Source organism: Lithobates pipiens, unplaced genomic scaffold, assembly GCF_037356315.1.
Source record: "Lithobates pipiens isolate NorthernLeopardFrog02 unplaced genomic scaffold, aLitPip1_a1.2 Scaffold_27, whole genome shotgun sequence".
Lineage (NCBI taxonomy): Eukaryota > Metazoa > Chordata > Amphibia > Anura > Ranidae > Lithobates > Lithobates pipiens.
The window spans coordinates 9,018,268-9,034,173 of record NW_027507788.1 but is presented as its reverse complement, the minus strand read 5'-3'; the positions used below and the strand labels follow the sequence as shown (position 1 = coordinate 9,034,173).

At 43.6% G+C, this 15,906-nt stretch overlaps 1 protein-coding gene across 1 annotated transcript in view; it reads left to right on the top strand.

Annotated features, from left to right (window-relative positions):
• Window positions 1-15,906, top strand: part of NPHS1 (NPHS1 adhesion molecule, nephrin) — a 66,281-nt gene that overhangs the window by 396 nt on the left and 49,979 nt on the right. Inside the window, exons 2-5 of the mRNA XM_077456216.1 lie at window positions 1,137-1,326; window positions 8,727-8,805; window positions 11,585-11,688; window positions 13,622-13,743. Of these exons, the coding sequence (XP_077312342.1) occupies window positions 1,137-1,326; window positions 8,727-8,805; window positions 11,585-11,688; window positions 13,622-13,743 (495 nt within the window). The remainder of the gene's footprint in view (window positions 1-1,136; window positions 1,327-8,726; window positions 8,806-11,584; window positions 11,689-13,621; window positions 13,744-15,906) is intronic.

The following is a 15,906-nucleotide window of genomic DNA, read 5'->3' as shown; positions in this document are numbered from 1 at the left end:
ATAAATGGGTAGATACAGGTGTATACTGTGCTGGAGGCACACAACACCCACTAACGCCTGCAGATGCCTGTATTAGAGAACACCAGCAAGAAAGGGTAGATACAGGTGTATACTGTGCTGGAGGCACACAACACCCACTAACTCCTGCAGATGCCTGTATTAGAGAAAACCAGCAAAAAAGGGTAGATACAGGTGTATACTGTGCTGGAGGCACACAACACCCACTAACTCCTGCAGATGCCTGTATTAGAGAAAACCAGCAAAAAAGGGTAGATACAGGTGTATACTGTGCTGGAGGCACACAACACCCACTAACTCCTGCAGATGTCTGTATTAGAGATCACCAGCAAAAATGGGTAGATACAGGTGTATACTGTGCTGGAGGCACACAACACCCACTTTAACTCCTGCAGATGCCTGTATTAGAGAACACCAGCAATAAAGGGTAGATATAGATGTATACTGTGCTGGAGGCACACAACACCCACTAACGCCTGCAGATGCCTGTATTAGAGAACACCAGCAAAAAAGGGTAGATACAGGTGTATACTGTGCTGGAGGCACACAATACCCACTTTAACTCCTGCAGATGCCTGAGAAAAGAACACACTGTCCCTGCCTATCTTGCTCTTTCCCTGCACGCCGGAAAACATTACACAAGGCCGCCACGCTGACGGCATTATATAGTGTGGGGGCGTGTACTAAACCCCCTGAGCTATAATCAGCCACAGGCATCCTGCCTGTGGCCAATTATGGCTCTCCTCGCTGCCGGCGCTGTGATTGGCCAAGCATGCGGGGTCACAGTGCATGCTTGGCCAATCATGAGCCAGCAATGCACTGCGATGGCGTAGTGCATTGTGGGCCGTTCGTACCACACAAATTTGGTGCGAACGGTCCACAAAGTTCTGAATTTGCCGAACAGACGAACGGCCGATGTTCGAGTCGAACACCGAGCTCATCCCTAGCATTAGTGAAATAAATGAACTTTTGCACGATATTCTAATTTTTTCGAGTATCACCTGTATATTGGTGCATAGGGGAGCTGGAATTTAGAAAAAAAAAAAAGTGTACAAAGGTGAACCTTTAAGTTGCTTATTTATGTAAATTATGTTTATTTTTTATTTTTGTTATATCAGCCTTGGTGTGACCACCAGGGATGCTTCAATCTTAACCCTTTCATTTCTCTCCCACCAGTCCCTCCGGAAGCGCCGGTATTCAAGGATCACGTGGCGGGCAGCACAGTCACCTGGGTCTATGGAGAGGAGTATCCGGTGGCTTGCAGCACCCAGAATGCCAAACCGGCAGCGGTTTTGACTTTTGCCAAAAGTAAGAATGACCCGGGCGGGTTTATTTGGTGCCACGTGGCGAAGATAAGTTCCTGCCAGCTGCATCAAGTCAGATATTGCCCGTCACTGAACACCATATTTCTGCACTTTCTTTGCACATTTTCCTAAGGCGGCACTCGCGTCTGAGCGTTCTGGGAATGGTTAAAAAAATGTGTGATGCCCCATACACACGTTCGGACATTCCGACCACAAAATCCGTCAAATTTTTTTCCGACGGATTTTGGGCCAAACTTGTCCTGCATACACACAGTCGCACAAAGTTGTTGGAAAATCCGATCGTTCGGAACGAGCAGGGCTGGATTAACATAGGGGCTATTGGAGCTGCAGCTCCAGGCCCCTACCTTAATATAGGCCCAGCCACCCAAAAAGAACACACTGCTCATGAAAAGCCAACAGAGTTCTCCCCTGATGGGCCCTGCATTCCGCATGCACCGCCTGGGCAGGGTGGTGGGATTGATAATGGGCAACCGCATGAGCTGTCCTAATGGAATCCTGGGGCATGCCAGTGCAGGGCTCTTGCAGAATTCTGGGGCTTCCATAGTGTTAGGCCCTCTCGGCTGCACCCTTTCAGCTCAGAGTGCATGGCCCTTACGGCAACCTGGCAAGTCAAATGCCAGGCTTCCCTAGTTGGCATGCACCCTTTAGAGTTTGGGCGCATGCCAACACGGGCTCTTAGAAACACAGAAGGGTGCCCAGTAAAAGGTCCACCAAAATCCTCAGCACCAAGCACATGATGCTCTAAATCCAGCCCTGGGAACGAGGTGACGTCAAACACGTATGTCGGGAGTATAAATGGGCCAGTAGCCAATAGCTTTCGTCTCTTAGTTTATTCTGAGCATGCGTGGCACTTTTTCTGTCCAGAATTGTCTACACACGATCGGATTTTGTTGTGGAAAAATTTTAGATCCTGCTCTCAAACTTTGTGCGTGGGGAAAATCAGACGGGGAAAGTCCGATAGAGCCCCCACACGATCGGATTTTCCGACGACGTAATCCGATCTGACTTTTTCCGTCTGACTTTCCGACCGTGTGTATGGGGTATAAGATCCGTGCATCGTGATTGAAGTGCCGTTAACTCTTAATGGCACCCCAAATGCAGTCTGCAGATACGACAAAACTTGCGGTTAAAAAAAAATGCGTGAAGCTGTACCCTCAGAAATGTGCAGGAGCTTCTTTGGTGCATTTCTTGCAGGTAGGGCAGCCTTTTCCAGCGATTGGGCGACCCTTTGCGCATTTCATAGAAACGTACAAAGAAAAACGCAAAAATATGTGTTCAGAGGATGTGGTGGGGAAGTAATGATTTGATCTGCTGCAGATTGTGTAAGTTTGCCCACTTCCAAAGAAATGAGGGGTCTATCATTGTTATGATAGGTGTATTTTATATGATAGAGACAGACTATCAATCAAAAATTCAGAAAAAAAAAAACACGTGATAGAAATGTTATGAATGGAGTTGAAGTTCAGTGAGTAAAATAAGTATTTGATCGCTCACCAACCAACAATAATTCTGGCTCCCACAGACTGGCTACAGTAGGTGCTCATGTGGTACACAGATTAGTCGTGTCAATGAACTCGTTATGTGTATAAAAGACACCTGTCTACAGAATCAATTTCTTCCATTCAAACCTCACCATCATGGGCCAAGACCAAAGAGCTGCCAAAGGACATCAAGGACCAGATTGTAGACCTTCACAAGGCTGGAATGGGCTACAAGACCATCAGCAAAGAAGCTCGGTGAGAAGGAGACAACTGCTGGAGCGATTATTTGCAAACGAAAGAAATACAAAATAACCATCAATCGTCTTCAGTCTGGAGCTCCATGCAAGATTTCTCCTCATGGGGTGAGGATGGTCATGAGAAAAGTGAGGGATCCGCCCAGAACTACACGGGAGGAGCTTGTGAAGGATCTCAAGGCAGTTGGGACCACAGTCACCAAAATAAACCATTGGTAACACAATACACCGCCATTGAATGGAAATTCTGCAGCGCCTGCAAGGTCCCCCTCCTCAAGAAAGCACATCTACAGGCCCGTCTGATGTTTGTCAATGAACGTGTAAATGATTCAGAGAAGGATCGGGAGAAGGTGTTGTGGTCAGATGAGACCAAAATCAAGCTCTTTGGCATTAACTCGGCTCGCCATGTTTGGAGGAAGATAAATGCTGACTATGACCCTAAGAACAGCATCCCTACAGTCAAGCACAGAGGTGGAAACATTATGCTTTGGGGGGTTTCTTTGCTAAAGTTACAGGAGGACTTTGCCACGTTGAGAGGTCGATGGACGGGGGCCATGTATTGTAAAATATTGGATGAGAACCTTCTTCCCTCAGCCAGAACACTGAAGATGGGTCATGAATTGGTCTTCCAGCATGACAATGACCCAAAACATACCGCCAAGGCAACAGCCAGAACACTGAAGATGGGTCATGGATGGGTCTTCCAGCATGACAATGACCCAAAACATACCACCAAGGCAACAGCCAGAACACTGAAGATGGGTCATGGATGGGTCTTCCAGCATGACAATGACCCAAAACATACCGCCAAGGCAACAGCCAGAACACTGAAGATGGGTCATGGATGGGTCTTCCAGCATGACAATGACCCAAAACATACCGCCAAGGCAACAGCCAGAACACTGAAGATGGGTCATGGATGGGTCTTCCAGCATGACAATGACCCAAAACATACCGCCAAGGCAACAGCCAGAACACTGAAGATGGGTCATGGATGGGTCTTCCAGCATGACAATGACCCAAAACATACCGCCAAGGCAACAGCCAGAACACTGAAGATGGGTCATGGATGGGTCTTCCAGCATGACAATGACCCAAAACATACCGCCAAGGCAACAGCCAGAACACTGAAGATGGGTCATGGATGGGTCTTCCAGCATGACAATGACCCAAAACATACCGCCAAGGCAACAAAGGAGTGGCTCAAGAGGAAGCACATTAAGGTCATGGTGTGGCCTAGCCAGTCTCCAGACCTTAATCCTATAGAAAATTTATGGAGGGAGCTGAAAATTCGAGTTGCCAAGTGACAGCAAAGAGATAGATAGATAGAAAAAGATAAAGTTAGAAAACTTAAAGGATTTAGAGAAGATCTGTAGAGAAGAGTGGACCAAAATCCCTCCTGAGATGTGTGCAAACCTGATCACCAACTACAAGAAACGTCTGACTTCTATGCTTCCCAACAAGGGTTTCTCCACCAAGTCGTTGGTTCTGCTTGGAGATCAAATACTTATTTTCCTCACTGTATGTTAACAATACCCCAAACGTGGCCAGCAGACACATGTTTTTTTTTTTTTTGCGCACCACAAATGCGTCAAAACCTGCAGTTAAAAAAAAAAAACGCCCCAAAAATAGTGCAAGAGCTTCTTTGGCACATTTAAGTGAAAGGGCTGCTCTATGCACGTTGCATGAAAATGTAAAAAAGAATGCAAAAATACACTGCATTGAGTGAACGCTAGCTGGCCATATATATGAGTAAAGAGGTACGTGGCGCTAACTAAAAATAAATAAGTAAACAAAAATAAGTGTGATAAACACACTTAACACTTCCAGAACCGTGCTAATGGTGAGGTGCTAAATTAATCAGGTGCTAATGATCTTCAATATAATAGAGCAATAATAAAAAAACACACAAATAAACGATGACTACTTCCAAAAACGTGCTAAAACCAATGTGCTGTATAGTCAAGTGCAACAAATATTCAAAGCGATGTATAATATTAAACGCTCATAATAACAGGTATTTCTAATAAAGTGCAAATAAAGTGCAAAAGTGTTCTAAAAGTGCTGGTAGTGTAATCAAAGTGCAAAAGAGAGGCAGATCTCCAAAGTGGCAGTTCATTCAAAAAGACGAAAGTGCATGTTCGTGTGCTAATGAGGTCAGCTGGTCACCTCCTTCCTGTGTCACGACCTACAGTCTGCCCCGGAGGATACCCTTGGATTAACATTTGAGGGATCGATTTTGGCCGTCCGTCCATTTTGGAGCTGCCTGCTTGGAATCGTGGACTCCAATCAAAGTGGATGCAGATCCGAGCCACAGTTTGGGTGATACCATGGAGTTGGGCACCGACCATCATTGGCTACTTAGCCTCTCAAGCTCTCATGACGCATTGCCTTATGGTGTATATGTGTCCACCAGTTATGGTAAGAGTACCTATTCTCTTATCTGTGTATATTATCCTTTGAAGTAGAGGTTATTTGGATTGCAAGAAGATACAGCCCCCTTGAGTGGACTCCTATACGTGGACATTCATCCCTTGACCAATGGTCACTGCTGTTGTCCTTTTTTATATTGCTAAGGACTTATCACTTTGCTAAGGACTTATCACTTCACTATTTTTAGCGCTACACTTCAATTTTGATTTGCATGTGCAGTATGATCGAACAAAATCCACTTCATCCAATAGATATCACCATCCGTGGCGCGCCACTCATTTCCCCCCAGCCTCTCACCTCATACAAAGACCCCTACAAGTCGAATCAGGCCTTGGGATGAATGTATCCAGTACCCTCAGCGATCGACCGATCTCCGCAGATGATCACAGCAATACCGGTATCATAGGGATCTTTGTATGAGGTGAGAGGCTGGGGGAAATGAGTGGTGCACCACGGATGGTGATATCTATTGGATGAAGTGGATTTCGTTCTCTCTTTCGGACTTTGATTACACTGCCAGCACTTTTAGAACACTTTTGAACTTTATTTATGAGTGGCGCACCACGGATGGTTATATCTATTGGATGAAGTGGATTTTGTTCTCTCTTTCAGACTTTGATTACACTACTAGCACTTTTAGAACACTTTTGAACTTTATTTATGAGTGGCGCACCACGGATGGTGATATCTATTGGATGAAGTGGATTTCGTTCTCTCTTTCAGACTTTGATTACACTACTAGCACTTTTAGAACACTTTTGAACTTTATTTATGAGTGGCGCACCACGGATGGTGATATCTATTGGATGAAGTGGATTTCGTCTCTCTTTTGGACTTTTGATTACACTACCAGCACTTTTAGAACACTTTTGAACTTTATTTATGAGTGGCGCACCATGAATGGTGATATCTATTGGATGAAGTGGATTTCGTCTCTCTTTCGGACTTTGATTACACTGCCAGCACTTTTAGAACACTTTTGAACTATATTTATGAGTGGCGCACCATGAATGGTGATATCTATTGGATGAAGTGGATTTCGTCTCTCTTTCGGACTTTGATTACACTGCCAGCACTTTTAGAACACTTTTGAACTATATTTATGAGTGGCGCACCACGGATGGTGATATCTATTGGATGAAGTGGATTTCGTTCTCTCTTTCGGACTTTGATTACACTGCCAGCACTTTTAGAACACTTTTGAACTTTATTTATGAGTGGCGCACCACGGATGGTGATATTTATTGGATGAAGTGGATTTCGTTCTCTCTTTCGGACTTTGATTACACTGCCAGCACTTTTAGAACACTTTTGAACTTTATTTATGAGTGGCGCACCACGGATGATGATATCTATTGGATGAAATGGATTTTGTCTCTCTTTTGGGCTTTTGATTACACTACCAGCACTTTTAGAACACTTTTGAACTTTCTTTATGAGTGGCGCACCACGGATGATGATATCTATTGGATGAAGTGGATTTCGTCTCTCTTTCGGACTTTTGATTACACTACCAGCACTTTTAGAACACTTTTGAACTTTGTTTATGAGTGGCGCACCACGGATGGTGATATCTATTGGATGAAGTGGATCTCATTCTCTCTTTCGGACTTTTGATTACACTACCAGCCCTTTTAGAACACTTTTGCACTTTATGAGTGGCGCACCACGGATGGTGATATCTATTGGATAAATTGGATTTCGTTTTCTCTTTCAGACTTTGATTACCGTATTTATCGGCGTATAACACGCACCCCAAGTTTAGAAGGGAATTTTAAGGAAAAAAACTTTTAGGAGGGAAATTTAAGGAAAAAAAACTTACATTTAAATGCCCATCAATGCAGCCTTATCAGTGTCATTTGCAGCCTTGCATTGCAGCCTTGTCATGCAGCCTTGTGCATCGTTGTCCCCTTGTCAGATTTTATTTTTAAAAATGGCGCCGCCGAGATGTCCTGTGTATCTAGGCGGCGCCCGGTAGTTCTCGGCCGCCTTCGGCCCTTCTCGCGGTTTTCAGCCGCCTTCGGCCACTCTCGGCGGCTTTCGGCCACCTTTGGCCATTCTCGCCGGCTTTCGGCCGTTCTCGTCCACTTTCGGCCGCTCTCGGCCTTTCTCGGTGGTTTTTGGCCGCCGAGAAGGGCCGAAAGCCTCCAAGAACGGCCGAAAGCTGCGAGAAGGGCCGAAGGCGGCTGAAAGTCGCCCAGAGGCTCAAAAATCGTGCAAAAATTGCGGAGGATCGACGTATAACACGCACCCACGATTTTCCCCTGATTTTAAGGGGAAAAAAGTGCGGGTTATACGCCGATAAATACGGTACATTACCAGCACTATTAGAACACCTTTGCACTTTATTAGAAATACCTGTTATTATGAACGTTTAATATTATATATCGTGTTGAAGATTTGGCACATCAGTCTAGCGTGTTTTTGGAAGTATTCATCTTTTATTTGTTTTTTTTATGATCATGAATGGTTATTATTGCTCTATTATATTGAAGATCATTAGCACCTGATTAATTTAGCACCTCGCCATTAGCACGGTTCTGAAAGTGTTAAGTGCGTTTATCACATTTATTTTTGTTTACTTATTTATTTTTAGTTAGCGCCACGTACTTCTTTACTCATTTATGTTTTTTCTGTGTGGGAACACTTTTATGTGTTGGCAGCTTCTCTAATCCCTATTTTGTTTATTTGAGCGAGCCTGGGTTTTGCGCGTTTAGTATTTTTCCTTTCAGCTGGCCATATATGTGGTGATACGGTGATGAAATCTTCTATTCCCATTTTTCTTGAATAAAACTGCAAAGCAATCAAATCCGTAAATGGCGGCTTCCCTCAACCGCGACAAGATGAGATCGAAAATTGCCCCAATTAACTGCAACAGAAAATGTTGCTTTATAAAAAAAATAAAAAAATAGCTTTTGTTGTTGTTTTTTTTTTTTTTCCCATTTTCTTTTCATTTCAACTCGCTCTTTAACTAAACGTTATCGCCGCTGTCAATTTCTTGCCCAGTTTCCACTTTTGCGATCGACCGCATTCTAGAAGCCGGTCAAACATCGCGGGCAGTAGATTGCTTAGTTTATAGTGATTACCGCAATTCATATTAACGATTCCCGGCGTCTCAAAATTGACTGACAATTTCCCACGTGCTTGTTGAAGAGAGCTAGAGAGAGACTCTAGTGCCTCCTGGTGGTGATGAAAGTCTGATGTCTCATGGGCAGGTGGTGTGGAGGTCCCCGTAGAATCCAGTAACAGTCCCGGCTCTGAAGAAAAGCTGGAGAATACAGAGGTAACAGCCAGGTAAGTGTGTGGGATAAGATGAGGACTTCAAAGTGAACCTTTCACTAAAGCAAAATATTTTTTCCCTGTTCTGTAAGAAGTAAAGGTTATAAAACGTCCTACTTACCCATAACAAATCTTATTCTATATTGTAAAAAAAAAAAAAAAAGACTCAAATTTAGTTTATTCCCATACGGCCAAAGGTTTGCAGAACCTGACCATCATGCCTACCTATATGGCTAGAGGTATGAGGACCCTCCTAGCAATGATTGAGTTCAGTTTTTTCCAATGAATGATTCCGTTAATACTACACCATTCAAAGACATTGGAGATAATTGTGCTCTTCCAACCTTGTGGTAACAGTTTGGTGATCTTCTTCTGCTCCACCATGTCTGTGCCTCTATGTACAATGCCAGCTCCATAAAGACATTGTTTGACCAGTTAGATGTGGAGGCACTTGAGTGTCCTGCACAGAGCCCCGACCTTAACCCTACTGAACACCTTTGGGATAAATTGGAATGAGTCAGGTCTTCTGAACCAACATCTCCATACGGACAAGGTTTGACCAGTTTTATGTGGAGGCACTGGAGTCTCCTGCACAGAGCCCTGACCTTAACCCTACTGAACACCTTTGGGATAAATTAGAATGAGTCAGGTCCTCTGAAGCAATATCTTCTTAAAGACATGGTTGGACCAGTTTGGTGTGGAGGCACTCGAGTGTTCTATACTGAGCCCTGACCCATGGGCATCCGCAGAACTTTTTTCAGGGGGGGCATCATTTTAGGGCCACCCATGCACCGCCCCTTTTCGACAATGTCATTATCACATTATAATGGTCAGAGACTGCAGACGTAGTACAGTCCCTAGGATAAGTAATGGTAAATGTAAATGGAATAATGACCAACAGGCCCTCTTACCAAACCCAGCAAAATGACAGCATGATCCCTCCAGCTGGACGATCGCTCACTCTGGGTCCCCCGGGGGCGACTCTGGTCAGTAGTGTAGCATGTCTGTACCTTGGTCTCTCTGGCTTCCGCCCGGCACACTCCTCATTCTTTGTCCTGTTGCACTCTCTCCCTCAGCTTTTTTCCAGGCTGCAGTCTCTCAATCTCTCTCTTGATCAAGCTGTAGCCTCCTCCCTGTGGAAAACAGTGCTGCCAATATTTGGGACTACATGTCCTATGATGCTCTCCTCTCCTAATCTCCTTTGATTGGCCCCCAGTTATGGCCAATAGGGAAGGAACGGAGCGGGCAGGATGCCCCGATAGCGACGCAACTGTGCTGAATTTAAGATCTGATCCCCAATTCCTGGGGGGGGGGGGCACTTGACCCTACTTGCCCCTACCTGCGGACGCCCATGCCCTGACCTCAACCCTACTGAACACCTTGGTGATGAATTGGAATGAGTCAAGTCTTCTCAACCAGCATCTTCATAAAGGCATGGTTTGACCAGCTTGGTGTGAAGGAACTTGAGTGTCCTGTACAGAGTGCTGACCTCATCCCTACTGGACACCTTTGTAGTGAATTGGGATGAGTCAGGTCTTCTTCACCAACATCTTCATAAACAAATACTTGGTTTGACTACTTTGGTGTGAAAGAACTTGAGTGTCCTGCAAAGATCCCTGACCTTAACTCTACTGAAAACCTTTAAGATGAACTGGAATACTGATTTTGGGTCAAGTCTTTCAAAAAAATGTGGAGGCTGTTAGAGCCATAAATACAGGAGAGGGAGAAACTCCATGATAATGCCCCACATCCCATTTCCATTGGGATGCTGGACCTCCCATTGGGAATGGGATGTCCAACAATATCGTATAGGTGTAATGATCAGATAGCCACAACTTTGTGATTATATACCATGTATATATACTATAATGGAGCATAACAGTTAGGGCTAGTTTACACTTGCTTTAAAACATGACTTTGGACACACTTTGTTAAAGCTCTCTGAATGCAAGTGAAGGCTCCTGTCACTAAAATGGTTAGCGTACAGTCCTTTATACACCTGCATTTGCTTGGTGCTTCGATGAGGCTTCGACGGGGCTTTGGTGAGGCTTCGACGGGGCTTTGGTGAGGCTTCGATGGGGCTTTGGTGAGGCTTCGATGGGGCTTTGGTGAGGCTTTGGTGGGGCTTTGGTGAGGCTTCGGTGGGGCTTCAGTGGGGCTTTAAGCGAGCTTTGCCTTAGACTTCTATGGGGGCTTTGAAGACACTTTGAAGCTACATGGGGTATAATTTTTGAAGCAAAGCCAAAGCAAAAGCAAGTATAAACAAGGACTGTAAGCTAACCATTTTATTTAGTGACAGGAGCTTTGACTAGCATTCAGAGAGCTTTAACAAAGCCTATCTGAAGCCTCGTTGAAGCCGAAGCCGAAGTGTAAATGAGCCCTTAATAAGCTATGAGCTAGGATTTGATGTTAGGGTCACCAGTAGGGTCAACCTTACTTAACACCTTGGGAATGCATTGGAATGTCGATTGTGATCCAAGTCTTCTCACCCATCATCAGTACCCGACCTCACAAATAGGCCTGAATTCCCACAGATACTTCAAAAGCCTTCCCAAAAGAGTGGAGGCTATTTGAGCCACAAATGGAAGAGAAGGTGCGACGCCTTATTAATGTCCAACATCCCATTTCCAACGGCCGATCTCCCTTTGAGAATGGAATGCCCAGCAAGATCATATAGGTGTAATGGTCAGATTTCGGCAAATTTTTGGCAGTTAATAAGCTATGAGCTAGGATTTCATGTTAGGGTCACCTTTAGAACTGCCATTGTGTAAAAGTCTTTTTTTTTCTTTTACAGAATTGTTCCGCAGAGCACGGATAATGGAAACCTCCTGGTCTGCTCCGCCACCAATGAAGCTCTTCAGGCCCCACTCTCCGTGAGCTTCATAATGAATGTTCTATGTGAGAAAATACTATACTGTACCCACATTTCATCACGGTCCCACTATTCTTGCCGGCATTAATAAGCTAGTACAGTGCAGGATAGATCACAGGAACCAGGTCACCAATGTGCCTAAAGGTGGCAGTTGGCTCCTAACTTTTTGTTGGCGCCTCCTTTGTTTCTGTCAATGAAAGCCCCTTGGCTTCTTATGCCTAGATCCTAGATAGGATTGACTGGCTGCTGAATAGGGATGAGCAAGTTAGGAGAGACCTATTTTGCCGCATATTACTGATTAAAGAAGCAGTAACCCTCAGTTTTACTCATTGAGAGGCTAAATTTGTTGAAAAAAAAGTCTACTCTTCTCTTCTTAGATGGGGTTTTTTGTATTTTTTTTTTTTAGATTAGTTCAATTAATTTCATATTGTGCTTTTATTTTTTATCATATTTAGAGAGAGAGAGAGAGAGAGAGAGAGAGAGAGAAGAGAGAGAGAGAGAGAGAGAGAGAGAGAGAGAGAGAGAGAGGGAGTGAGAGAGAGAGAGAGAGAGAGAAAGACTACTTCGGTCTCCTATTATTTGCCCTACACTTTACTGCAGGGTCCCCAGATGTGCACATACAGTATAGACTGATGCTTTTATGTTTCATGCATTGGGGTAAGTGTTGAGGTAGACATTAGAAACGTGCATTTCGTTTTCTTTCCCGAATTTGAAAATCGGACGGAATTTTCATTATTCGGACATTCGGATGCATCCCAATTACCGAATTACAACGAATTCAGCCGAAATTCGAATCGAATTCGAAAAAAAAAATTGATTTTGAAAACAATTTCGAAATCAAATTCGAAAACAATTCTAGTCTAATCGAATTTGAAAACAATTCAAATCGAATTCGAATAAAAATCGAAAAAATATAAATCGATTTCTAAAAAAAGAATACAGTAAAATAGAATATGAAATAATAACACAATAGAATGAAAATAAAAGAATAGTAAAGAATAGAATTCAATAGAATGTAATAAAATACAATAGAAGAATATAACCTTCTTCTGAAAATTATAATTTCGAATAGTATAAATTCAAATTCGAGAATAGATTTGAAAATAACTCAAAACAATGGAAACTAAAATAATATATATTATATTTTATTATAGTCTATTCTTAGTCTATTCTTTTCTATTATTTTATATTCTAATATTTTCTACTCAAATTTGATCCATATATATATATATATATATATATATATATATATATATATAAATATATAAAAAAAAAAAATATATATATATATATATATATATATATATATATATATATATATATATATATATTAATTTTATATATATATATATATATATATGGATCAAATTTGAATAGAAAATATTAGAATATAAAATAATAGAAAAGAATATATATATATATATATATATATATATATATATATATATATATATATATATATATATATATATATATATATATATATATATATATATATATATATATATATCTATCTCTGTATATAAAGTCGGGTCGCAAAATATTTTCGAATCCGGTTGAAATAATTTTGAAACATGTTGAAATAATTTCGAATTCGGTTGAAATGTTTTGGAATGTGACCGATTTTTCAAATACGGTAGAAAACGAAACTAAATCCGAAAACGAATTTAATGAATTTAAAGATTATAACTAAACAAAATTAATTAATTAGCGAATTAAAACGAAACGAAACAATTTTTTTTCCTTTTGCACATGTCTAGTAGACATGAAGAGTTCAGGCAGAAGACATTCACTACATATGATGAGCCATACTGTGATAGGCCTCAGTTTATGTCTTGGCCAGGCTACATTCGCTGGTTCCTCTACTATATAGTGTAGATGACCCATACAGATTTTTTTGTTCGTATTGTGAATTATGTGTTGTGTTTTTCTTGTCACTGACCCTGTGCATCTCTGTAGTTCCCCCTGACACTCCGACCATTGATGGCTACGAGGGACCCACTATAAAGGCAGACGAAAAGCTAGAACTGACCTGCATATCTAGGAACGGGAACCCTCTGGCGACTTTGCAATGGCTAAAGGTTGGCAAATCATTTCTCTGAACCTAATACATTCAGAAATGAAATAGGTCAATGTTGTCACTTTGTTGAGCAGGAAGAGAGTGTATCTAAAGCCAAGAGTTTTGGATGGATTCATGAGATTCAATCTCCCTGGATGGAGTATGGAGATTGGATCTCCCTGGATGGAGTATGGAGATTCGATCTCCCTGGATGGAGTATGGAGATTCGATCTCTCTGGATGGAGTATGGAGATTCGATCTCTCTGGATGGAGTATGGAGATTCGATCTCCCTGGATGGAGTATGGAGATTGGATCTCCCTGGATGGAGTATGGAGATTCGATCTCCCTGGATGGAGTATGGAGATTCGATCTCTCTGGATGGAGTATGGAGATTCGATCTCTCTGGATGGAGTATGGAGATTCGATCTCCCTGGATGGAGTATGGAGATTGGATCTCCCTGGATGGAGTATGGAGATTCAACGTCCTAATCCCTATTTGTCTTAGTGACCATTGCCACCGAAACAACCGGTGACTAAATGTTTTAGGAATTCCACAGTTCTCACCAGAACAAGAGATGATGGGAAATCTTCCAATGGGGACCCCCCGGCTCCTCGGCTATGGAATGCTCTACCAATCAACATCCGCCTGGAAGAAAATCACCTGGCTTTTAGGAAAAAACTCAAGACCTTCCTCTCCTAGCTGATGATCAAAGCCCGTCACAGCGCCTTGAGGCGATTCAGTTCGCGTTGTGCGCTATACAAATATTTCATTCATTCATTCATTCACACCTGTTCCAGTTAAAGCGGAGGTCCACCCTAAAGTGGACCTTCCGCTCATTGGAACCCTCCCCCCCCTCAGGGCGCCACAATTGGCACCTTTCAGGGGGGAGGGGGGTGCAGGTACCTGTACAGTACAGGTATCTGCACCCACTTCCGGCGTAGATTCTGCAGAAGGTACGCCCCTTTCCGCAGAATCTACGCCCCTTTATGAAGGTCCCCCGCTGCCTGCTGGGAAACACACGGATCCCAGAGACAGCGGGGACCATCCTTATTGCGCAGCGCAACTCGCACATGCGCAGTAGGGAACCGGGAAATGAAGCCGAAAGGATCCACTTCCTGATTCCCATACCCAAGATGGCGGCGGCAGCACCCGAGAGACGATCGAGAGATCGGCTTCGGGTGCCGACATCGCGGGCGCGCTGGGCGGGTAAGTGTCATTATTTTAAAAGTCAGCAGCTGCAGTATTTGTAGCTGCTGGCTTTAAAAAAACAAAAAACGGCGGAACTCCCGACGGACTCTCGCTTTAAGTCTAATGCCGCGTACACACAATCGGACTTCCCGGCGGACTTGGTCCGGGGGACCAGGGTCCGTCGGACAATTCGATCGTGTGTGGGCTCCAGCGGACTTTTTCTTCCCAAAAGTCCGGCGGACCTAGAAATAAGACTGGCTTCAAATTTGTCCACCGGACTCGGCTTTTAGCGGACAATCCGTTCTTCTGTGTGCTGGTCCGATGGACTAAAACCGACGCTAGGGCAGCTATTGGCTACTGGCTATGAACTCCCTTATTCTACATCATCACGTTCAAATCCGTCTGACTTTTGGAGTGATCGTGTGTGCCCAAGTCAGTTTGTTTGAAAGCCCGGCGGACCTCAGCTGCAAAGTCCGTCGGATTGTCCGCTGGACCAAGTCCGTCAAAAACACCAACAAAACACCAAGCACCAGCAAACAGAATACACAGCAACCACTAAAGTGGAGTTCCATCCACTTTTACAACTTTGTCCTAAACGAAAGACAGCCCCTCCACCATTCGATTTAGGATAATTTTTTTTCTTACTTACCTTTTATGAAGTGCCTTGTGTACTTCCGTTCTAGCTCGGCCCCGGCCCATTGCATCATGTCCTCTTCTCTCCCCCGTTACCTTCTGGGACCTGTGTGTGTCCCGGAAGACGACGGGGCCATCCAGGAAGCGCCACGCAAATAGTGCACGGACAGTAGGGAACCAGCGGTGAAGCCTGAAGGCTCCACTGCCCGTTTCCCTTAGCTGGAATAGCGGCACCTGATCTGATGGACGGATCGGCCTCGGGGGGAGGGGGGGGCAGCATGGCGGGCTTCCTGGACAGGTAAGTGTCCTTATTAAAAGTCAGCAACTACAGTGTTTGTAGCTGCTGACTTTTAAGAAACAAA